The sequence below is a fragment of the Bombina bombina genome, chromosome 1 (genome assembly GCF_027579735.1).
Source record: "Bombina bombina isolate aBomBom1 chromosome 1, aBomBom1.pri, whole genome shotgun sequence".
Classification (NCBI taxonomy): Eukaryota; Metazoa; Chordata; class Amphibia; order Anura; family Bombinatoridae; genus Bombina; species Bombina bombina.
Window position 1 is genome coordinate 1,032,968,342 of NC_069499.1, and position 25,964 is coordinate 1,032,994,305.

At 37.1% G+C, this 25,964-nt stretch overlaps 1 protein-coding gene across 1 annotated transcript in view; it reads left to right on the forward strand.

Moving 5' to 3' along the window:
• The first annotated feature begins 805 nt into the window (after positions 1-805).
• Positions 806-25,964, forward strand: part of LOC128640931 (whey acidic protein-like) — a 50,372-nt gene continuing 25,213 nt past the window's right edge. Inside the window, exons 1-3 of the mRNA XM_053693397.1 lie at positions 806-939; positions 1,206-1,355; positions 19,235-19,372. Of these exons, the coding sequence (XP_053549372.1) occupies positions 870-939; positions 1,206-1,355; positions 19,235-19,372 (358 nt within the window). The 5' untranslated portion in view covers positions 806-869. The remainder of the gene's footprint in view (positions 940-1,205; positions 1,356-19,234; positions 19,373-25,964) is intronic.

Genomic DNA, 25,964 nt, shown 5'->3' on the forward strand with positions numbered 1-25,964 from the left:
GTAACGAAGTTATGTTGTTTCTAATTTTGTTAATCTGTTTTATTTTTTAAAAAAAGAAAAACCTACAAGCTTTTTGAAACTATCTTCCGTAAAGGACATTGTGACTATTGTTATTCTGGCAATTTCTCCATTATATTCTATGCCTGCATCATCATTGTCTTTGGAATGATATTATTGTATGATCATAATTGTTATATCAATAAAGCTTGTTTTAAAAAAAAGAAAAAAAAAGTAAGTTGTAGTGCATCTTCATTACAACTGATGAATTAAACTCCATCTAAAATGTCATTAACATTGTGGATCTGTTTTTATAAAGGAGAGAGTTTACCATCACTTTAATATTTTACAGATAAAAATATATTAAACATTTTTACACCTATTAATAAAGGATAAGTGCTTATAAAATACTTTTTAATTTGGTATGCTCTTTAGGAAGTAAGTCAGAATTAGATTAATTTGCTCTGTGTACTACATATAATGTCACTGAAGGTTACATTTCTACATATGTTTAGTTCATTAAAAGCATTTTACAATGGAAAAAAATACTTTGAAATTATTCATAAGGAAACTGTTTAACCTCAAACTAATGAGTGAAGACAAATAAGCATTTTAATTAAATAGTCAAGTCAATGCTCACCAGGGTGCGAAATATGTTTCTAATAAACTTCCTTAATGCCATAGAACTTCCATGTATTAAACTGACAAAAGTGTTCCATTTAGAGTTCTTGTGGGGGTGTGAACAATGTATAAAATGAATGAAAGAATGTACCGTAGATGTAATACGAGGAAGAGAAGGTGTGGAAAACACAAGGGAGTTTTCCTATCGGCTTTAAAGGAAGGGAGCAGGTACAAGCAATGCAGGTGACATCATGCAAGTCACAGAGAAGGTCGTGCTTCTGCTCCTGCTCATTTCACAGTGCAGTTGTCGTCTTTTTAATGGTCAGTACTAAAAGGACTACGTGTGAGTTGGAGAAAAAAAAAAAGAAGAATTTTATATACAGACAAGATAACATAACCTTTATGTTATCTTGTCTGTATATAAAATTCTAGAGAAAACTATTAGACAGGGGTAGATAGAGGTAAGCAATGAGAACATGTACAGCAAAATGATTTCCTGGCTTAGTACAAAGAAAGAGTGGAAAAGATACTGAGGAAGAGTTTGGTCAACTAACAGACTTTCAAGCAGAATTATTTTTCTTTTCAAGGTTTAACCAAACAAGGAGTTTGTCCTCCTGCCCGATTTACTACTCAAGTAAGTGATGGGGCCAAATGGTGCAATTACGACCTTGACTGTGCAGGAAACAAGAAATGTTGTGTACACAACAGGGGGAAAGTATGCAAGCCCCCAGCTGCTGGTAAGTGCTCCACCTAACAACTGCATGCACCCATTTTCATTGGCAAATGTTTGCTATTCTGAATGTATAGTTATCCCCCTTATAGTAACCCCACTGCCAACATACAGACCCATGATTTGAGCCTACCCCGGTTTATCAAAAACTTCAATCAAATTAATTAATTTAACTATTGTAAGATCTTGTACATTTAGTTCAACAAATTCTACAATAATCATCCTGCAAAAAAAATTGCCTAGATTACGAGTGTTGCGCTAACTGCAGCTTAAGTGCAGAATTTTTTTTTGTTGGGCTCCCTCGAGCGTCTTCAGCCTCTCTAGCCTCTCCAGTCCTTAAGTTATTTCAGCCTCTCCAGTCCTTATGTTATTTCAGCCTCTCCAGTCCTTATGTTATTTCAGCCTCTCCAGTCCTTAAGTTATTTCAGCCTCTCCAGTCCTTATGTTATTTCAGCCTCTCTAGCCTCACCAGTCCTTAAGTTATTTCAGCCTCACTAGCCTCTCCAGTCCTTAAGTTATTTCAGCCTCACTAGCCTCTCCAGTCCTTAAGTTATTTCAGCCTCACTAGCCTCTCCAGTCCTTAAGTTATTTCAGCCTCACTAGCCTCTCCAGTCCTTATGCTATTTCAGCCTCACTAGCCTCTCCAGTCCTTAAGTTATTTCAGCCTCACTAGCTTCTCCAGTCCTTAAGTTATTTCAGCCTCATTAGCCTCACCAGTCCTTAAGTTATTTCAGCCTCACTAGCCTCTCCAGTCCTTAAGTTATTTCAGCCTCACTAGCTTCTCCAGTCCTTAAGTTATTTCAGCCTCATTAGCCTCACCAGTCCTTAAGTTATTTCAGCCTCACTAGCTTCTCCAGTCCTTAAGTTATTTCAGCCTCATTAGCCTCACCAGTCCTTAAGTTATTTCAGCCTCACTAGTCTCTCCAGTCCTTAAGTTATTTCAGCCTCACTAGCCTCTCCAGTCCTTAAGTAATTTCAGCCTCACTAGCCTCTCCAATCCTTAAGTTATTTCAGCCTCACTAGCCTCACCAGTCCTTAAGTTATTTCAGCCTCACTAGCCTCTCCAGTCCTTAAGTTATTTCAGCCTCACTAGCCTCTCCAGTCCTTATGTTATTTCAGCCTCACTAGCCTCTCCAGTCCTTAAGTTATTTCAGCCTCACTAGCTTCTCCAGTCCTTAAGTTATTTCAGCCTCACTAGCCTCACCAGTCCTTAAGTTATTTCAGCCTCACTAGCCTCTCCAGTTCTTAAGTTATTTCAGCCTCACTAGCCTCTCCAGTCCTTAAGTTATTTCAGCCTCACTAGCCTCTCCAGTCCTTATGTTATTTCAGCCTCACTAGCCTCTCCAGTCCTTAAGTTATTTCAGCCTCACTAGCCTCTCCAGTCCTTAAGTTATTTCAGCCTCACTAGCCTCACCAGTCCTTAAGTTATTTCAGCCTCACTAGCCTCTCCAGTCCTTAAGTTATTTCAGCCTCACTAGCCTCTCCAGTCCTTAAGTTATTTCAGCCTCACTAGCCTCTCCAATCCTTAAGTTATTTCAGCCTCACTAGCCTCACCAGTCCTTAAGTTATTTCAGCCTCACTAGCCTCACCAGTCCTTAAGTTATTTCAGCCTCACTAGCCTCTCCAGTCCTTAAGTTATTTCAGCCTCACTAGCCTCTCCAGTCCTTATGTTATTTCAGCCTCACTAGCCTCTCCAGTCCTTAAGTTATTTCAGCCTCACTAGCTTCTCCAGTCCTTAAGTTATTTCAGCCTCACTAGCCTCACCAGTCCTTAAGTTATTTCAGCCTCACTAGCCTCTCCAGTTCTTAAGTTATTTCAGCCTCACTAGCCTCTCCAGTCCTTAAGTTATTTCAGCCTCACTAGCCTCTCCAGTCCTTATGTTATTTCAGCCTCACTAGCCTCTCCAGTCCTTAAGTTATTTCAGCCTCACTAGCCTCTCCAGTCCTTAAGTTATTTCAGCCTCACTAGCCTCACCAGTCCTTAAGTTATTTCAGCCTCACTAGCCTCTCCAGTCCTTATGTTATTTCAGCCTCACTAGCCTCTCCAGTCCTTAAGTTATTTCAGCCTCACTAGCCTCTCCAGTCCTTATGTTATTTCAGCCTCACTAGCCTCTCCAGTCCTTATGTTATTTTTGCCTCACTAGCCTCTCCAGTCCTTAAATTATTTCAGCCTCACTAGCCTCTCCAGTTCTTAAGTTATTTCAGCCTCACTAGCCTCACCAGTCCTTATGTTATTTCAGCCTCACTAGCCTCTCCAGTCCTTATGTTATTTCAGCCTCACTAGCCTCTCCAGTCCTTAAGTTATTTCAGCCTCACTAGCTTCTCCAGTATTTATGTTATTTCAGCCTCACTAGCCTCTCCAGTGCTTAAGTTATTTCAGCCTCACTAGCCTCTCCAGTCCTTATGTTGTTTCAGCCTCACTAGCCTCTCCAGTCCTTATGTTATTTCAGCCTCACTAGCCTCTCCAGTCCTTAAATTATTCAGCCTCTCTAGCCTCTCCAGTCCTTATGTTATTTTTGCCTCACTAGCCTCTCCAGTCCTTATGTTATTTCAGCCTCACTAGCCTCACCAGTCCTTATGTTATTTCAGCCTCACTAGCCTCACCAGTCCTTATGTTATTTCAGCCTCACTAGCCTCTCCAGTCCTTATGTTATGTCAGCCACACTAGCCTCTCCAGTCCTTATGTTATTTCAGCCTCACTAGCTTCTCCAGTCCTTATATTATTTCAGCCTCTCTAGCCTCTCCAGTCCTTATGTTATTTCAGCCTCACTAGCTTCTCCAGTCCTTAAGTTATTTCAGCCTCACTAGCCTCTCCAGTCCTTAAGTTATTTCAGCCTCACTAGCCTCTCCAGTCCTTAAGTGATTTCAGCCTCACTAGTCTCACCAGTCCATAAGTAATTTCAGCCTCACTAGCCTCTCCAGTCCTTAAGTTATTTCAGCCTCACTAGCCTCTCCAGTCCTTAAGTTATTTCAGCCTCACTAGCCTCTCCAGTCCTTATGTTATTTCAGCCTCACTAGCCTCTCCAGTCCTTAAGTTATTTCAGCCTCACTAGCCTCTCCAGTCCTTAAGTTATTTCAGATATAGTCTATACCAAAGAGAGGATAGAGACTAGAAGGATGCACTTAGGTAGCACTTCTGTTCCCAAAAATATGAATCATAATTAGAATGAAAACTTCATTGAATACCATCAAAAACCAAAGGGTTGATGTAGAAAATTAAAACATAACTTTTATTAACAATTACAATGAATAAAAAGTATAATATGTGAGTGTGTGCACTTTAAAAACACATAACAACTCGACCAATAATGGGGATGGCTTTGGGTATCTGGTTGATAAAATTACCTAGGACCTTAAATACTGCTGAAGTGTGTGGATATTGAATACATATTGAGTATTTGGGTCTATTGGGTAAATACTCTAATCTTGTCCATCAAGATTACACACCAAAGAATAATTCAATATCTCCACATTAGGGTTAATATCTTTTAGATTGGAGAAACCGTAAAGTGGATTTATATTTGTTAGATATGGGGATTATTGGAGAGAATATACCTTCTTAAAGGATAGTGGTTTCTATCTCTTAATGATATTCCCTTAAATCGTAAGATTGTCTCACATTCATTAACAGCTGTTAGTATAGGGACTTGTGTCCCAGGAGAATAATCCTGAATATCACATTAAATTACACTGGTTTAGGGCAATATCTTGAAAGGTTGAATATATATATATAAGCCTTTCTCTCGTGTGATTGGAATATTGACCCCAAATAATTGTGAATTCTATGTACGGATTAACTTCACTTATGGTTTCTCATTACTAATTATACAGTAATGTTTGTACATATATGGAGTAATGATGTATACTTATAATTCTATTATTTTGTTTGGTGGGTTTTTTTCCCACTGCTAAAGTAAACTGAATATATACATGTATGTCAAATATATTTGAGTATAATTTCAGCATGTATTGTTGTAAGTTAATTGTTGTATAACATGCAACAGTGCTTGGTGTACATCAACCCAGAATATCTTCTGAGATAGGGAGTTTATATTGTTATCAGAGATAATGTTCAATTTTCACTGGTTTTTAAACTCGAGAGATAATGACCTAGCTTAACACTAGTGTACAGTTGCTCCCATAAATGAGAAAATTAAAGCTGATGACATAAGTTTTCAGGCTGTAATAATCGGCTATTGCATTTAATAGCCCTGCACGGTAATTTCGTTATTGCTGATATTTGTTCATTGCTTGCCTTAGGATTGAAAAACACAAAATCTTTTTTATTATAATTCATAGAGTTTGTGTTTCTTATGCTACAGATATTGGGGTGGTGTTATACTTAAATTTAATAATCACCCAAGAGTTTCAAATATTATTAGATCGCTTTAATTATGGCTGTCAGCTCTTATATTGCGATCTTTCAGGTGCTATAATTTGAACAGCTTATGTGAGACAAATTCACCGCTGTCGTGTATAACCCACCTAAGTAACTCGCCGCTAGACAGTGCGGCATTCAACTTTGGATATAAGAAACACTCAGAAATATATGTTTAGTTAATAGATTGTGAAAATTCAGATCCTGTGTATCTTTCTGTGTTGATCAGCTTAAGTATCATATAGTCACAGATATTGGCCCACTAATTTGCTACGGATTGCATGTAGCAGAGTTAGTAGCACATAGTATCAGTGCTTATAAGTAAACATTATTTACAAATAAATTTGGAGTACTCTATTTGTGCTTATAATAGCCCGCATAAATACACATGCCTGCACATAATCGTTTTGAGCAATCAGCTATACGTAATGATGTTACCAATGCTATGGCTGCAAACAGCCAAAAATAAATAACTAGCCGTTATAGTTTGTTTTACCATACATAAGTAACTAGCCCTTAACATATGCTTCTATCAGCTTATTGAATAAACATCAATTAAAGTATTTATCAGGTCCTTATATTAACCATTCCAACATTAAATAAATAGAATTATTCGGGTTGTTATGCCATTTTAAAACAAACTAAACAGAGTATTAAGCGATACCCATCCCTAACATGTTTCGCCGATAGCGTTTCGGCTTTTTCAAAGCCTCACTAGCCTCTCCAGTCCTTAAGTTATTTCAGCCTCACTAGCCTCTCCAGTCCTTATGTTATTTCAGCCTCACTAGCCTCTCCGGTCCTTATGTTATTTCAGCCTCACTAACCTCTCCAGTCCTTAAGTTATTTCAGCCTCACTAGCCTCTCCAGTCCTTATGTTATTTCAGCCTCACTAGCCTCACCAGTCCTTAAGTTATTTCAGCCTCACTAGCCTCTCCGGTCCTTATGTTATTTCAGCCTCACTAGCCTCTCCGGTCCTTATGTTATTTCAGCCTCACTAGCCTCTCCAGTCCTTATGTTATTTCAGCCTCACTAGCCTCTCTAGTACTTAAGTTATTTCAGCCTCACTAGCCTCTCCAGTCCTTATGTTATTTCAGCCTCACTAACCTCTCCAGTCCTTAAGTTATTTCAGCCTCACTAGCCTCTCCGGTCCTTATGTTATTTCAGCCTCACTAGCCTCTCCGGTCCTTATGTTATTTCAGCCTCACTAGCCTCTCCAGTCCTTAAGTTATTTCAGCCTCACTAGCCTCTCCAGTCCTTATGTTATGTCAGCCACACTAGCCTCTCCAGTCCTTATGTTATTTCAGCCTCACTAGCCTCACCAGTCCTTAAGTTATTTCAGCCTCTCTAGCCTCTCCGGTCCTTATGTTATTTCAGCCTCACTAGCCTCTCCAGTCCTTATGTTATTTCAGCCTCACTAGCCTCTCCAGTCCTTAAGTTATTTCAGCCTCACTAGCCTCTCCAGTCCTTAAGTTATTTCAGCCTCACTAGCCTCTCCAGTCCTTATGTTATTTCAGCCTCACTAGCCTCTCCGGTCCTTATGTTATTTCAGCCTCACTAGCCTCTCCAGTCCTTAAGTTATTTCAGCCTCACTAGCCTCTCCAGTCCTTATGTTATTTCAGCCTCACTAGCCTCTCCGGTCCTTATGTTATTTCAGCCTCACTAGCCTCACCAGTCCTTAAGTTATTTCAGCCTCTCTAGCCTCTCCAGTCCTTATGTTATTTCAGCCTCTCTAGCCTCTCCAGTCCTTATGTTATTTCAGCCTCACTAGCCTCACCAGTCCTTAAGTGATTTCAGCCTCTCTAGCCTCTCCAGTCCTTATGTTATTTCAGCCTCACTAGCCTCTCCAGTCCTTATGTTATTTCAGCCTCTCTAGCCTCACCAGTCCTTATGTTATTTCAGCCTCACTAGCCTCTCCAGTCCTTATGTTATTTCAGCCTCACTAGCCTCTCCAGTCCTTATGTTATTTCAGCCTCACTAGCCTCTCCAGTCCTTATGTTATTTCAGCCTCTCTAGCCTCACCAGTCCTTATGTTATTTCAGCCTCACTAGCCTCTCCAGTCCTTATGTTATTTCAGCCTCACTAGCCTCACCAGTCCTTAAGTGATTTCAGCCTCTCTAGCCTCTCCAGTCCTTATGTTATTTCAGCCTCACTAGCCTCTCCAGTCCTTATGTTATTTCAGCCTCTCTAGCCTCTCCAGTCCTTAAGTTATTTCAGCCTCACTAGCCTCTCCAGTCCTTATGTTATTTCAGCCTCTCTAGCCTCTCCGGTCCTTATGTTATTTCAGCCTCTCTAGCCTCACCAGTCCTTATGTTATTATTAAATATTATTTAATAACATAAGGAGTGGTGAGGCTAGAGAGGCTGAAGACAATCGCACTTGTGCTTCAGTTAGCCCAACACTCGTAATCTAGGCGTTTATTTTTAATTTAACACATGTAAACTATTATTACTCACTCATAATCTACATACTAGTACACAATGCCAGATGTTGAGAGAGAATAACAAGATATAATATCATGGTAAGGTTAATGTATCAGCATATTCATTACAAATATCTAATCTACAATTTTTTGTTTTAAATCATGGGCAGCCTCACTAGCCTCTCCAGTCCTTATGTTATTTCAGCCTCACTAGCCTCTCCAGTCCTTATGTTATTTCAGCCTCACTAGCCTCTCCAGTCCTTATGTTATTTCAGCCTCACTAGCCTCTCTGGTCCTTATGTTATCTTGTTATTCTCTCTCAACATCTGGCATTGTGTACTAGTATGTAGATTATGAGTGAGTAATAATAGTTTACATGTGTTAAATTAAAAATAAACGCCTAGATTACGAGTGTTGGGCTAACTGAAGCACAAGTGCGATTGTCTTCAGCCTCTCTAGCCTCACCACTCCTTATGTTATTAAATAATATTTAATAATAACATAAGGACTGGTGAGGCTAGAGAGGCTGAAATAACATAAGGACTGGAGAGGCTAGAGAGGCTGAAATCACTTAAGGACTGGTGAGGCTAGTGAGGCTGAAATAACATAAGGACTGGAGAGGCTAGAGAGGCTGAAATAACATAAGGTTAATGTATCAGCGTATTCATTACAAATATCTAATCTACAATTTTTTGTTTTAAATCATGGGCACCTAAAACCTAAAAATAAAATTATAATCACACACCTAGATTACGAGTTTTACGTTAGGAGGGGTGCTGTGCTAACGAACAGTTTATGCTCGCCGCTCACTTACAGACAACGCTGGTATTACGGGTTTTTACAAACCCGGCGTTAACCGCAAAAAAGTGAGCGAAGAGCAAAATTTAGCTCCACATCTCACCTCAATACCAGCGCTGCTTACGTTAGCAGTGAGCAGGTAAAACGTGCTTGTGCATGATTTCCCCATATGAATCAATGGGGGGGAGCCGGCTGAAAAAAACCCTAACACCTGCAAAAAACAGCGTAAAATTCCTAACGCAGCCCCATTGATTCCTATGGGGAAATACTTTTTATGTCTACACCTAACACCCTAACATGAACCAACTAACGAACTAACTAAAACCCCCTAATATTACACTTATTAACCCCTAATCTGCCGCCCACAACGTCGCCACCACTATATTAAATGTATTAACCCCTAAACCTAGCCCTAACCCTAACCCTAACACCCCCTAACTTAAATATAATTACAATAAATCTAAATAAAATTACTACAATTACCTAAATTATTCCTATTAAAAACTAAATACTTACCTATAAAATAAACCCTACGATAGCTACAATATAACTAAAAGTAACATTGTAGCTAGCTTAGGGTTTATTTTTATATTACAGGCAACTTTGTATTTATTTTAACTAGGTAGAATAGTTATTAAATAGTTATTAACTATTTAATAACTACCTAGTTAAAATGAAGGCAAATTTAGCTGTAAAATAAAACCTAATCTAAGTTACACTAACACCTAACACTACACTATAAATTAATTAAATTAAATTAATTACATAAATCGAATACAATTAATTACAATTTAATAAAATTATCTAAAGTACGAAAAAACCCCACTGAATTACAGAAAATAATAAAATAATTACACCTAATCTAATCCCCCTAACAAAATAAAAAAGCCCCCAAAATAAAAAAAGCCCTACTTTACACTAAATTACAAATAGCCAGTAAAAGGGCCTTTTGCGGGGCATTGCCCCAAAGTAATCAGCTCTTTTACCTGTAAAAAAGTACAAATACCCCCCCAACATTAAAACCCACCACCCACACAACCAACCCTACTCTAAAACCCACCCAATACCCCCTTAAAAAAGCCTAACACTAACCCCTTGAAGATCACCCTACCGTGAGACGTCTTCATCCAACCGGGCAGAAGTGGTCCTCCTCAAAACATCCGACGCGGAGTATCCCCTTCATCCGGAGTCTTCTTACTAAATGACGGTACCTTTAAGTGACATTATCCAAGATGGTGTCCCTTCAATTCCGATTGGCTGATAGAATTCTATCAGCCATTCGGAATTAAGGTAGAAAAAATCCTATTGGCTGATGCAATCAGCCAATAGGATTGAGCTCGCATTCTATTGGCTGATTGGAACAGACAATAGAATGCCAGCTCAATCCTATTGGCTGATTGGATCAGCCAATAGGATTTTTTATACCTTAATTCCGATTGGCTGATAGAATTCTATCAGCCAATCAGAACTGAAGAAATGCCATCTTGGATGACGTCATTTAAAGGTACCGTAATTAAGTAAGAAGACTCCAGATGAAGAGGATGCCCCGCATCGGATGTCTTAAAGATGGACCCGCTCCGCGTCGGATGGATGAAGATAGAAGATGCCGTCTGGATGAAGACTTCTGCCCGTCTGGAGGACCTCTTCTGCCCGGCTTGGATGAAGACTTCAGCTTGTCTGGAGGACAACTTCTGCACGGTTGGGTGAAGACGTCTCATGGTAGGGTGATCTTCAAGGGGTTAGTGTTAGTTTTTTTAGGGGGGATTGGGTGGGTTTTAGAGTAGGGTTGGTTGTGTGGGTGGTGGGTTTTAATGTTGGGGGGATATTTGTACTTTTTTTTACAGGTAAAAGAGCTGATTACTTTGGGGCAATGCCCCGCAAAATGCCCTTTTAAGGGCTATTTGTAATTTTAATGTAGGGCAGGGCTTTTTTTATTTTGGGGGGCTTTTTTATTTTGTTAGGGGGATAAGAGTAGGTGTAATTAGTTTAAAAATCTTGAAATTTTTTTATTATTTTCTGTAATTTATTGGGGGGGTTCGTACTTTAGATAATTTTATTTAATTGTATTTAATTTAGGTAATTAATTTAATTATAGTGTAGTGTTAGGTGTAATTGTAACTTAGGTTAGGTTTTATATTACAGGTAAATTTGTCTTTATTTTAACTAGGTAGTTATTAAATAGTAAATAACTATTTAATAACTATTCTACCTAGTTAGAATAAATACAAAGTTGCCTGTAAAATAAAAAATAAACCCTATGCTAGCTACAATGTAACTATTAGTTATATTGTAGCTAGCTTAGGGTTTATTTTATAGGTAAGTATTTAGTTTTAAATAGGAATAATTTAGGTAATTGTAGTAATTTTATTTAGATTTATTGTAATTATATTTAAGTTAAGGAGTGTTAGGGTTAGGGTTAGACTTAGGTTTAGGGGTTAATACATTTAATATAGTAGCAGCAACATTGTGGGTGGCAGATTAGGGGTTAATAAATGTAGGTAGGTTGCGGCGATGTTAGGGACGGCAGATTAGGGGTTAATAATATTTAACTAGTGTTTGCGATGCCGGAGTGCAGCGGTTTAGGGGTTAATATATTTATTATAGTGGCGGCAATGTCCTGTTCAGCAGATTAGGGGTTAAAAAATGTATTTTAGTGTTTGCGATGAGGGGGGACTCGGTTTAGGGGTTAATAGGTAGTTTATGAGTGTTAGTGTACTTTTTAGCACTTTAGTTAAGAGTTTTATGCTACGGCGTTGTTGTGTAAAACTCTTAACTACTGAATTTAAAATGCGGTACCAGGCTTGACAGGAGAGGCTGTATTGCTCACTTTTTGGAAGACTCGTAATACTGGCGATATGCAAGTCCCATTGAAAATATAGGATACGCAATTGATATAAGTGGATTTGCGGTATTTCCGAGTCTGGCCAAAAAAGTGAGGGATGAGCCTGTCATGTCAAGACTCGTAATACCAGCGGGCGTTAAAAAGCAGCGTTGGGACCGTCCAACGCTGCTTTTTAAGCCTAATGCACAACTCGTAATCTAGGTGACAGTGTTTAATAAAACATTACTTAGTAATTTAGGTACTGTTAATTCATTTAATTTAATTGTGTATATACTACTTATATTTACAAACTTTGATACAAGCACTGATGCTTAATTACCCAATCAGTGTGGAACTATTTCTTTAATAACTAATGTCTGTTTTCTCTTCTGTAGTGCTGAGGGCCAAAAACCATTGACCAGGGTTTGGGCAGCCTTGACAATTAGTCAACATAAAATTTAAAAAAAACAAAAATATAAATTTTGCATTAAATAAATGTTACATTAGAATTTTCAACCATAAATATCTGAAAAGTGAGTCATCTACATGTAAATGTAAGTCTATAGGAATCAATATTAACATTCTTTCAAAAGGAACATTTGAATGGTGGAACAAAAAAAAGGGGCAGCATTTACTATTCAAATGCAAAAAAGTGTACTGTAAGGAGATAACCTAAAGTTTTGGCTTGTTTGAAGACATTGAAGGCTTCCTTGCTGCTTTGCATTTGTTCCTCTTCCCAAAGAATCATCAGACACCATCTAAAACTGCTCTTTTTGCCATTCCTAAGCTTTCTTTACAAATATAGCAGCCATTTTGTAAAAAAAATGTTTATTCCTAATATGTTTTTCTAAAGACTTTCCCAGTTAAAAAAAACATAATTTATGTAAGAACTTACCTGATAAATTCATTTCTTTCATATTAGCAAGAGTCCATGAGCTAGTGACGTATGGGATATACATTCCTACCAGGAGGGGCAAAGTTTCCCAAACCTCAAAATGCCTATAAATACACCCCTCACCACACCCACAATTCAGTTTAACGAATAGCCAAGAAGTGGGGTGATAAAAAAGTGCGAAAGCATATAAAATAAGGAATTGGAATAATTGTGCTTTATACAAAATCATAACCACCACAAAAATAGGGCGGGCCTCATGGACTCTTGCTAATATGAAAGAAATGAATTTATCAGGTAAGTTCTTACATAAATTATGTTTTCTTTCATGTAATTAGCAAGAGTCCATGAGCTAGTGACGTATGGGATAATGATTACCCAAGATGTGGATCTTTCCACACAAGAGTAACTAGAGAGGGAGGGATAAAATAAAGACAGCCAATTCCTGCTGAAAATAATCCACACCCAAAATAAAGTTTAACGAAAAAACATAAGCAGAAGATTCAAACTGAAACCGCTGCCTGAAGTACTTTTCTACCAAAAACTGCTTCAGAAGAAGAAAATACATCAAAATTGTAGAATTTAGTAAAAGTATGCAAAGAGGACCAAGTTGCTGCTTTGCAAATCTGATCAACCGAAGCTTCATTCCTAAACGCCCAGGAAGTAGAAACTGACCTAGTAGAATGAGCTGTAATTCTCTGAGGCGGAGTTTTACCCGACTCAACATAGGCAAGATGAACTAAAGATTTCAACCAAGATGCCAAAGAAATGGCAGAAGCTTTCTGGCCTTTTCTAGAACCGGAAAAGATAACAAATAGACTAGAAGTCTTTCGGAAAGATTTAGTAGCTTCAACATAATATTTCAAAGCTCTAACAACATCCAAAGAATGCAACGATTTCTCCTTAGAATTCTTAGGATTAGGACATAATGAAGGAACCACAATTTCTCTACTAATGTTGTTGGAATTCACAACTTTAGGTAAAAATTCAAAAGAAGTTCGCAACACCGCCTTATCCTGATGAAAAATCAGAAAAGGAGACTCACAAGAAAGAGCAGATAATTCAGAAACTCTTCTGGCAGAAGAGATGACCAAAAGGAACAAAACTTTCCAAGAAAGTAATTTAATGTCCAATGAATGCAAAGGTTCAAACGGAGGAGCTTGAAGAGCCCCCAGAACCAAATTCAAACTCCAAGGAGGAGACATTGACTTAATGACAGGTTTTATACGAACCAAAGCTTGTACAAAACAATGAATATCAGGAAGAATAGCAATCTTTCTGTGAAAAAGAACAGAAAGAGCAGAGATTTGTCCTTTCAAGGAACTTGCGGACAAACCTTTATCTAAACCATCCTGAAGAAACTGTAAAATTCTCGGAATTCTAAAAGAATGCCAAGAAAAATGATGAGAAATACACCAAGAAATATAAGTCTTCCAGACTCTATAATATATCTCTCTAGATACAGATTTACGAGCCTGTAACATAGTATTAATCACAGAGTCAGAGAAACCTCTTTGACGAAGAATCAAGCGTTCAATCTCCATACCTTTAAATTTAAGGATTTCAGATCCTGATGGAAAAAAGGACCTTGTGACAGAAGGTCTGGTCTTAACGGAAGAGTCCACGGTTGGCAAGAGGCCATCCGGACAAGATCCGCATACCAAAACCTGTGAGGCCATGCCGGAGCTACCAGCAGAACAAACGAGCATTCCTTCAGAATCTTGGAGATTACTCTTGGAAGAAGAACTAGAGGCGGAAAGATATAGGCAGGATGATACTTCCAAGGAAGTGATAATGCATCCACTGCCTCCGCCTGAGGATCCCGGGATCTGGACAGATACCTGGGAAGTTTCTTGTTTAGATGGGACGCCATCAAATCTATTTCTGGAAGTTCCTACATTTGAACGATCTGAAGAAATACCTCTGGGTGAAGAGACCATTCGCCCGGATGCAACGTTTGGCGACTGAGATAATCCGCTTCCCAATTGTCTACACCTGGGATATGAACCGCAGAGATTAGACAGGAGCTGGATTCCGCCCAAACCAAAATTCGAGATACTTCTTTCATAGCCAGAGGACTGTGAGTTCCTCCTTGATGATTGATGTATGCCACAGTTGTGACATTGTCTGTCTGAAAACAAATGAACGATTCTCTCTTCAGAAGAGGCCAAAACTGAAGAGCTCTGAAAATTGCACGGAGTTCCAAAATATTGATCGGTAATCTCACCTCCTGAGATTCCCAAACTCCTTGTGCCGTCAGAGATCCCCACACAGCTCCCCAACCTGTGAGACTTGCATCTGTTGAAATTACAGTCCAGGTCGGAAGCACAAAAGAAGCCCCCTGAATTAAACGATGGTGATCTGTCCACCACGTTAGAGAGTGTCGAACAATCGGTTTTAAAGATATTAATTGAGATATCTTCGTGTAATCCCTGCACCATTGATTCAGCATACAAAGCTGAAGAGGTCGCATGTGAAAACGAGCAAAGGGGATCGCGTCCGATGCAGCAGTCATAAGACCTAGAATTTCCATGCATAAGGCTACCGAAGGGAATGATTGTGACTGAAGGTTTCGACAAGCTGCAATCAGTTTTAGACGTCTCTTGTCTGTTAAAGACAGAGTCATGGACACTGAATCTATCTGGAAACCCAGAAAGGTTACCCTTGTCTGAGGAATCAATGAACTTTTTGGTAAATTGATCCTCCAACCATGATCTTGAAGAAACAACACAAGTCGATTCGTATGAAATTCTGCTAAATGTAAAGACTGAGCAAGTACCAAGATATCGTCCAAATAAGGAAATACCACAATACCCTGTTCTCTGATTACAGACAGAAGGGCACCGAGAACCTTTGTAAAAATTCTTGGAGCTGTAGCTAGGCCAAACGGCAGAGCCACAAACTGGTAATGCTTGTCCAGAAAAGAGAATCTCAGGAACGGATAATGATCTGGATGAATCGGAATATGCAGATATGCATCCTGTAAATCTATTGTGGACATATAATTCCCTTGCTGAACAAAAGGCAAGATAGTCCTTACAGTTACCATCTTGAACGTTGGAATCCTTACATAACGATTCAATATTTTTAGATCCAGAACTGGTCTGAAGGAATTCTCCTTCTTTGGTACAATGAAGAGATTTGAATAAAACCCCATCCCCTGATCCTGAACTGGAACTGGCATAATTACTCCAGTCAACTCTAGATCTGAAACACAATTCAGAAATGCTTGAGCTTTTACTGGATTTACTGGGACACGGGAAAGAAAAAATCTCTTTGCAGGAGGTCTCATCTTGAAACCAATTCTGTACCCTTCTGAAACAATGTTCTGAATCCAAAGATTGTGAACAGAATTGATCCAAATTTCTTTGAAAAAACGTAACCTGCCCCCTACCAGCTGAGCTGGAATGAGGGCCGCACCTTCATGTGGACTTAGAAGCAGGCTTTGCCTTTCTGGCTGGCTTGGATTTATTCCAGATTGGAGATGGTTTCCAAACTGAAACTGCTCCTGAGGATGAAGGATCAGACTTTTGTTCTTTGTTGAAACGAAAGGAACGAAAACGATTATTAGCTCTGTTTTTACCCTTAGATTTTTTATCCTGTGGTAAAAAAGTTCCTTTCCCACCAGTAACAGTTGAAATAATAGAATCCAACTGAGAACCAAATAATTTGTTACCCTGGAAAGAAATGGAAAGTAGAGTTGATTTAGAAGCCATATAAGCATTCCAAGTCTTAAGCCATAAAGCTCTTCTAGCTAAAATAGCTAGAGACATAAACCTGACATCAACTCTGATAATATCAAAGATGGCATCACAGATAAAATTATTAGCATGCTGAAGAAGAATAATAATATCATGAGAATCATGATGTGTTACTTGTTGCGCTAAAGTTTCCAACCAAAAAGTTGAAGCTGCAGCAACATCAGCCAAAGATATAGCAGGTCTAAGAAGATTACCTGAAGACAGATAAGCTTTTCTTAGAAAGGATTCAATTTTCCTATCTAAAGGATCCTTAAACGAAGTACCATCTGACGTAGGAATAGTAGTACGTTTAGCAAGGGTAGAAATAGCCCCATCAACTTTAGGGATTTTGTCCCAAAATTCTAATCTGTCAGACGGCACAGGATATAATTGCTTAAAACGTTTAGAAGGAGTAAATGAATTACCCAATTTATCCCATTCTTTGGAAATTACTACAGAAATAGCATTAGGAACAGGAAAAACTTCTGGAATAACCACAGGAGATTTAAATACCTTATCCAAACGTTTAGAATTAGTATCAAGAGGACCAGAATCCTCTATTTCTAAAGCAATTAGAACTTCTTTAAGTAAAGAACGAATAAATTCCATTTTAAATAAATATGAAGATTTATCAGCATCAACCTCTGAGACAGAATCCTCTGAACCAGAAGAGTCATCAGAATCAGAATGATGATGTTCATTTAAAAATTCATCTGTAGGGAGAGAAGTTTTAAAAGATTAACAGACATAGCCTTCTTGATGGATTCAGAAACAAAATCTCTTATGTTATCAGGAACATTCTGCACCTTAGATGTTGAAGGAACTGCAACAGGCAATGGTACTTTACTAAAGGAAATATTATCTGCATTAACAAGTTTGTCATGACAATCAATACAAACAACAGCTGGAGGAATAGCTACCAAAAGTTTACAGCAGATACACTTAGCTTTGGTAGATCCAGCACTAGACAGCGATTTTCCTGTAGTATCTTCTGACTCAGATGCAACGTGAGACATCTTGCAATATGTAAGAGAAAAAACAACATATAAAGCAAAATTGATCAAATTCCTTAAATGACAGTTTCAGGAATGGGAAAAAATGCCAAAGAACAAGCTTCTAGCAACCAGAAGCAATGAAAAATGAGACTTAAATAATGTGGAGACAAAAGCGACGCCCATATTTTTTAGCGCCAAATAAGACGCCCACATTATTTGGCGCCTAAATGCTTTTGGCGCCAAAAATGACGCCACATCCGGAACGCCGACATTTTTGGCGCAAAATAACGTCAAAAAATGAAGCAACTTCCGGCGACACGTATGACGCCGGAAACGGAAAAGAATTTTTGCGCCAAAAAAATCCGCGCCAAGAATGACGCAATAAAATGAAGCATTTTCAGCCCCCGCGAGCCTAACAGCCCACAGGGAAAAAGAGTCAAATTTTTTTGAAGGTAAGAAAAAATGATTAAATCAAATGCATTATCCCAAATATGAAACTGACTGTCTGAAAAATAAGGAAAGTTGAACATTCTGAGTCAAGGCAAATAAATGTTTGAATACATATATTTAGAACTTTATAAACAAAGTGCCCAACCATAGCTTAGAGTGTCACAGAAAATAAGATTTACTTACCCCAGGACACTCATCTACATGTTTGTAGAAAGCCAAACCAGTACTGAAACGAGAATCAGCAGAGGTAATGGTATATATAAGAGTATATCGTCGATCTGAAAAGGGAGGTAAGAGATGAATCTCTACGACCGATAACAGAGAACCTATGAAATAGACCCCGTAGAAGGAGATCACTGCATTCAAATAGGCAATACTCTCCTCACATCCCTCTGACATTCACTGCACGCTGAGAGGAAAACCGGGCTCCAACTTGCTGCGGAGCGCATATCAACGTAGAATCTAGCACAAATTTACTTCACCACCTCCATCGGAGGCAAAGTTTGTAAAAACTGAATTGTGGGTGTGGTGAGGGGTGTATTTATAGGCATTTTGAGGTTTGGGAAACTTTGCCCCTCCTGGTAGGAATGTATATCCCATACGTCACTAGCTCATGGACTCTTGCTAATTACATGAAAGAAATATAAAAGTAAATGTGACAAAAAACAAGGTAAATGTATATCACTTACATTTTCAAGAATGATAGTTAAGTGAGATACAGTATTTATATACCATAATCTGGGTGGCAGAAACCACTATCTGAACGCAATAAATAATGAGCATGACTATGTCCACGTTCATCAACTAAGTGTTGAATCTGTAACCACCACAAGGATAAAGTTTGTTACTTATAAAAGAGGCGTGGATCTTGAACTTTGCAGCATACCTAGTTAGTCTAACGAGTGTGTACAGGTTTTGAGCATTATATAAGTGGTGTTCACAACATTGTATAACATTTTTACAAATACTAATGCACTCTTCTAAGCCTGTTTAGTAATTGCTCTCAAGGAAGGACATTTCAACGAGGCAACCAGAAAAAGAAAGAAATTTGATAAAGTATTTTTTTTAATTGCACTTTCTATCTCAATCATAAAAGTTTAATTTTGGATTGCGTTTCCTTTCAAGTTGAAGTTGAGCCAAAGGATACACTAACTACTTCCATGCCACTGTAGCATGTGTGCACGCACACACTCGCGCATGCGTGCATATTCACATGCACACACTAGTACATGCTGCTATAAACATTTTAGTTTGTGTTTAGTTGAAATACACAGTTTATGTTTTTTTTGTTGCCTTGCGTTCCATCAAATGTCCCAAAAGATTTTCCATACTTTACATAGAATGCTCTATCATAATAATGTTGTAGATGACAATGACTAACTTTTTGTTTCTAGTCAGACCAGGAATATGTACACAACCAGTGAGTGTAATAAAGAATTGTGATGATAAATGCACGTCTGACAGTGAGTGCGCCCCTAACTTGAAATGCTGCTTCTTAAAATGTGGACTCGATTGTGTGGCACCTGCAGGAGGTGAGAAAATAAGCAAACTGATACAAACAAATGGTTTAAATCTTGAAACACCTTTTTGTACAGTCTTTGTATGTTTTTTTTGTATAACTAGAAAACTAGTTTGTATATAACTAGAAAACTAGTTTGTATATAACTGGAAAACTATGTAGTTAAAGGGACAGTCTAGTCCAAAATAAACTTTCATGATTCAGATAGGGCATTTCATTTTAAACAACTTTCCAATTTACTTTTATGACCAATTTTGCTTTGTTCTTTTGATATTCTTAGTTAAAAGCTAAACCTAGGAGGTTTCATATGCTAATTTCTTAGACCTTGAAGGCCACCTCTAAGATGAATGCATTTTAACAGTTTTTCACCACTAGAGGGTGTTAGTTCATGTGAGTCATATAGATAACACTGTGTTCACGCACATGGAGTTGCCTAGGAGTAAGCACTGATTGGCTAAAATTCAAGTCTGCCAAAAGAACTGAAATAAGGGGGCACTCTGTAGAGGGTTAGATAGAAGATAATTTCAGAGGTAAAAAATGTCTTCATATAACTGTGTTGGTTATGCAAATCTATGGAGTGGGTAATAAAGGGATTATCTATCTTTTAAAACAATAACATTTCTGGTGAAGATTGTCCCTTTAAGTTCACAAATAATTCATTTTTTTTCAATGATAGCCAAAGACTAAACAAACAAATTACAGCTACATTGCGTGTTGTTTATAGTTTAATTTTAATAAATCTTTTCCAAATTTTACTTCTGTTATGAATTGTGCTTCATTCTCTTGGTATCCTTTCTTGAAGGATCAGCAATGACCTGTTGGGAGCTAGCTGAACACATCTGTAAGCCAATGACAGGAGACATAAATGTGCAGCCACCTATGAGCAGTTATCGTCCAGCTCCTTTGTCTACCTAGGTATTATTTTTAACAAAGGATTCAAAAGAACGAAGCAAATTAGATAAAAGAAGTAAATCGGAAAGTTGTTTTAAATTGTATTCTTCTATCTGAATCATGGGAAAAAATGGATTTCAAGTCCCTTTAATATGGAACACAATCAGCTTCACCCTGAATTGTGCATGGAATCATAACTTAGTACAACAATTTTCAAATCTCAATATTGCATTTCCAGTAAACTAAGAAACTCTTGGCTTTTGTACTTTTCAGTGAGAATATAAAATACTGACACTAATAAGTAATATATCTTTTTGCCTAGTATTTCCCTGGTTTTTATTAAAACACAATATGATTAAATAAAAAAACCATACAAAACAAATGTGCCACCAGAGGCTATCTTCCATTCACTAAATGATGTTTATTCAGTAATCTAACTTGTATACAAAAATATGTTTAATTGTGTTAGTGCCATCATGTGGAACTGGTACTGTGCATTCTAATATTTTTTGAAACAAAATAAGAGAAATATACTCTGAAAATGATACAGATATAGCACTCACAGTCTGTGGACTCTAGGGTGGCAAAGAGTTTAAACGCAATTGCGAGATCACAGTGTTCTTTACGCTCAAATTTATATTACAAGAGGCACATTGTTTAAATTACCATAAATTTGCGCCAACTCACTGTACTTTATGCTCCCCATATTTTCTATGAGCAGCGTTGAGCGGAAATGGGTGCTCGTATTACAAATTGAAAGTAAATGTGATAACTCAAACGCGATCGCATTTAATGCTTAAACATTTAGGTTGCATAAACAGTTTGGCCGGTGGAATCAGTTGCACTAAACTACTATATTAACCCCTAAACCACCACTCCCCCACATCGCAAACTACCCCACTACTCTATTAACCCCTAAACCTCAACACTCCCATTGCAAAATATCCCACTACAACCCCTAAACCTTACCTTTAAAAAAAACTAACTTTACCTTAAAAAAAAAATAACAGTACCTTAAAAAATAAAATAACATACATTACAGAAAAAAGCTACCCTTGCATTCTTCGGTTATGCTTACATTCCTATTGGCTGATTTCAAAATTCAAATCAACCAATATAAGGATTGATCCACCTTTGTCATAAATAAAATCATTGTAACGGTTTGTACCTTTTTTCCCTTATATTGCCTTAGAGAGAGGTTATTCTGAAATCTGAATTCCAGGTAACTTCCTCTAATATTATATAAAATGGTCTCATATCTTATCAAAGAGTTTGAGTACAATATATATATATATATATATATATATATATATATATATTTATACACATATATTGTGTGTGAGATAAAGTGTATAAATATATATATATATATTATTGTACAAATGTGCAGTAAAATATTACAAGAGAGAAAATGTATTTTGCTAAATAAATAAAATAAAAATGTAAAAATAGCAATACATTACGTTAATCATACTTGCATATAAATAAATATTATACCATACCAGACAGTCTTTACAGCATTTTAGTTCAGATAATATTTTCTGCCCCCTTACAAGTTCAGAGAAGGGTATTTATATCCTTTTAAACAATCCGTTGGCATTACATTGTGAGTAATTAGCACAGAAAAACTAATCCTATAACCTTGAGCTAAAACTAAACAAATAGAATACATGCACCATTGAGAGTGGTCATAAGACATAAACAATCTTAAAGGAAAATATAAGAAGTGAATTTCATAATCGCATATCATTTTATTTGATTTATTATTTATTTTATTTGAAATTATTATATTAATGTATTTTATAAAAAAAACGCCACATTGAAATAAATGCAAAATTCAGTAAAGCATTATCTTTTTCATTTGGAATAACTACCCTTATTGATAAACTCTCTAATAGCTAAACTATATCAAATTATAAACACAAATAAATTAGGTGCCTATAACATCATAATGCCACAAACTATTATAATTATAATAAGGATACCCCATTGTGTAATAAACAGGTGTCAATAATTGTGTTAATATTAGTGATGATTGAATGTATGTAATATGTGACGAATAAAGGACTATACTATACATAAAAATAAATGACCATACCTTATTTGAAAATAATAACTCCATATTAGTTTAAAAAGTAAAGACATTGTTTAATTAATGGTTGTACTGGATTCATTAAAGGGACATTAAACACTAAATACATGCTAGATAGAATGATGCATTCAAAGAAAAGATTAGTCCATGACTAACATGTAGATGTATTTTTTAAAATTTCATTAGTTGTTTAAAAAGTAACAAATAAGTGTAAAGTTTTAGTGTCTACAAAACACTGGGAGCTGCCATGTTGTAACTTGTGTTACCTTCTCTGCTGTGGCCAATTAGAGACAGTTATACATATGTCACTAGAGTGTGCAGCCAATGGTTGTGCTGGATGTAACAGTGTTCTGCACTTCCATTTCTAGCAGGAATTGAAAAGCTCACAATTTCAGAATGGAATTACAGGCAAAGAGGACAAAATAAATAATGAAAGTATATTGCAGAGTTGTTTTATTATATACAATTTATCATTTTATATCATCATCTCAAAGTGTTTAATGTCCCTTTAAGTAAATCTATCTTTTTGCAGCTTTAAGTAGAGGTGGTCTCTCCATTTATTATCTTAATAAAAGTTAAGTTTTAACAATGTGTCGCCCTATAGTTTGCAGATGTAGTGTGCTTTATGTGTATTGCTTTCATTCTAGAGTATCTTTCTCTTTTTTTTGTTTAAAACTATTTTTAGACCTTAGTTTCTAGCTCATTGCTACCGACAGGGTTATGGGTAATCAAAACATGACCTTTCTCTATAGAGCATAAATATGTATTAAAGTTATGGTAAATGCTAGACATGTGCAATTCCTTTCGGCCGAATTTCGTTTTCGGACGAATTTTGGCCGATTCGGAGATTCGTATGAATCTGAATTTCCGCATCGTCATTATAACTAAAATCCCGAAAAATTCTGAAAACAAATAAATAATTTCCCGAATGTTCTTATCCATTCTTTATTCATTCAGAATTTTTCATTTTTCATCTAACCGCAGTTCCCAAACATCGCCAATACTAACTAAAACACTAAATAAAGCTATTAACCCCAAAGAGCTGTTCCCCGACATCGCTGGAACTAAATAAAGGTATTAACCCCTAAACCCCCGACCCCACATTGCCAACACTAACTAAATCTATTAACCCCTAAACCGCCATTCCCCGGCATTGACAACACTAAATAAACCTAAAAAACTCTAAAAAGCCGCCCCCCGATATTGCCAACACTAACTAAACCTATTAACCCCTAAACCACTGCCCCCCACATCGCCCACACTAACTAAACCTATTTACCCCTAAACCGGCTCCCCCCCCCCACATTGCCAACACTAACTAAACCTATTAATCTCTAAATCGCAGTTCCCCGACATCGCCAACACTAACTAAAGATATTAACCCCTAAACCATGCCCCCCACATCACTAACACTAACTAAACCTATTGACCTCTAGATTATGAGTTGTGCGTTAGGCTGAAAAAGCAGCGTTAAGAGGTCCTAACGCTGCTTTTTTACACCCGCTGCTATTACGAGTCTTGAAGATTTAGGTGTACCGCACACTTCTTTGGCCTTACCGCAAAACGACTTATGTGGATGGTACACCCTCTACCTCCAAGAGTCCTAACGCATTTAAAAGTCAGTAGTTAAGAGTTTTATGGTACAACGCCGTAGCATAAAACTCATAACTAAAGTGCTAAAAAGTAAACTAACACCCATAAACTACCTATTAACCCCTAAACCGAGGCCCTCCCGCATTGCAAATGCTAAAATACAATTTTAACCCCTAATCTGCCGCTCCGGACACCGCCGCCACCTACATTATATTTATTAACCCCTAATCTGCTGCCCCAATGTAGCCGCCACCTACCTACACTTATTAACCCCTAATCTGCCGCCCCCAATTTCGCCGCCACTATATAAAAGTTAATAACCCCTAAACCTAAGTCTAACCCTAAACCTAACACACACTAACTTAAATATAATTTAAATAAATCTAAATAAATATTCCTATCATTAACTAAATTATTCCTATTTAAAACTAAATACTTACCTATAGAATAAACCTAACACACATTAACTTAAATATAATTTAAATAAATCTAAATAAATATTCCTATCATTAACTAAATTATTCCTATTTAAAACTAAATACTTACCTATAGAATAAACCCTAAGCTAGCTACAATATAACTAATAGTTACATTGTAGCTAGCTTAGGGTTTATTTTTATTTTACAGGCAAGTTTGTATTTATTTTAACTAGGTAGAATAGTTACTAAATAGTTATTAACTATTTAATAACTACCTAGCTAAAATAAATACAAATTTACCTGTAAAATAAAACCTAACCTAAGTTACACTAATACCTACACTATAATTAAATAAAATAACTAAATTAAATACAATTACCTAAATTAAATTAAATTAGCTAAAGTACAAAAAAAATAATAAATTACTGAAAATAATAAACAAATTACAGAAATTTAAACTAATTACACCTAATCTAATAGCCCTATTAAAATAAAAAAGCCCCCCAAAATAAAAAAAAACCCTAGCCTAAACAAAACTACCAACAGCCCTTAAAAGGGCCTTTTGTGGGGCATTGCTCCAAAGTAATCAGCTCTTTTACCTGTAAAAAAAAAATACAAACAACCCCCCAACAGCAAAACCCACCACCCACACAAACAACCCCCCAAATAAAATACTATCTAAAAAAAACCTAAGCTCCCCATTGCCCTGAAAAGGTAGCTAGCTCTTTTGCCGCCCAAACCCTAATCTAAAAAATAAAACCCACCCAATACACCCTTAAAAAAAACAATCAGCCAATAGGATTGAGCTTGCATTCTATTGGCTGATTGGAACAGCCAATAGAATGCGAGCTCAATCCTATTGGCTGATTGGATCAGCCAATAGGATTGAACTTCAATCCTATTGGCTGATTGGATCAGCCAATAGGATTTTTTCTACCTTAATTCTGATTGGCTAATAGAATTCTATCAGGAACTTCCACGAACGCTGAACCGCTGCAGGCCCTTTAGCCGGTTTCTCGATTAACCGGAAGTGTGTGGGAAGGATAGTAGTGGAGCACTGGGGGTGCACGCCGCTGTTTGCAGCCGGTTCCGCTGCTTACAATCCCAGAAAAACGAAGAAATGCGGCAGCAACAAGCGGAGTAAGAGATAATTTAAAATTCAAATACTTTATTTCTCATATCATAAAAAAGCCAATTGGCAAAGAATACAAAGGGTAGCAGGTGATAACCCTCCTTACATGTTTCGTGCCTATGCTCGGCACTTAATCATAGGAGTGAGATATGTTAGTACAACCCCTGCTATTTAAAGGGGAAGTACCCAATGATGGCAAAGCTTTAGAAACACCTGTATCAAAGTAGTGTTAAAACTGCTTACCCTCACCTAGCACTAACCAAAAACACAGAAAGGTATATTGTGTTTAAAAAAAATATATATATATATGTACATGTATGTAAATGCTGAATAACTTAATAAGATATATAGTTATACATGATATGTAAATACACATAAAACAACAACTTCAGTGTTATGTTATAACCTTGTAACCTTATGTCATTCTAGATACTAATTATAAATCACCTCCTATAGGCTAAACAGTATTTATTATTTT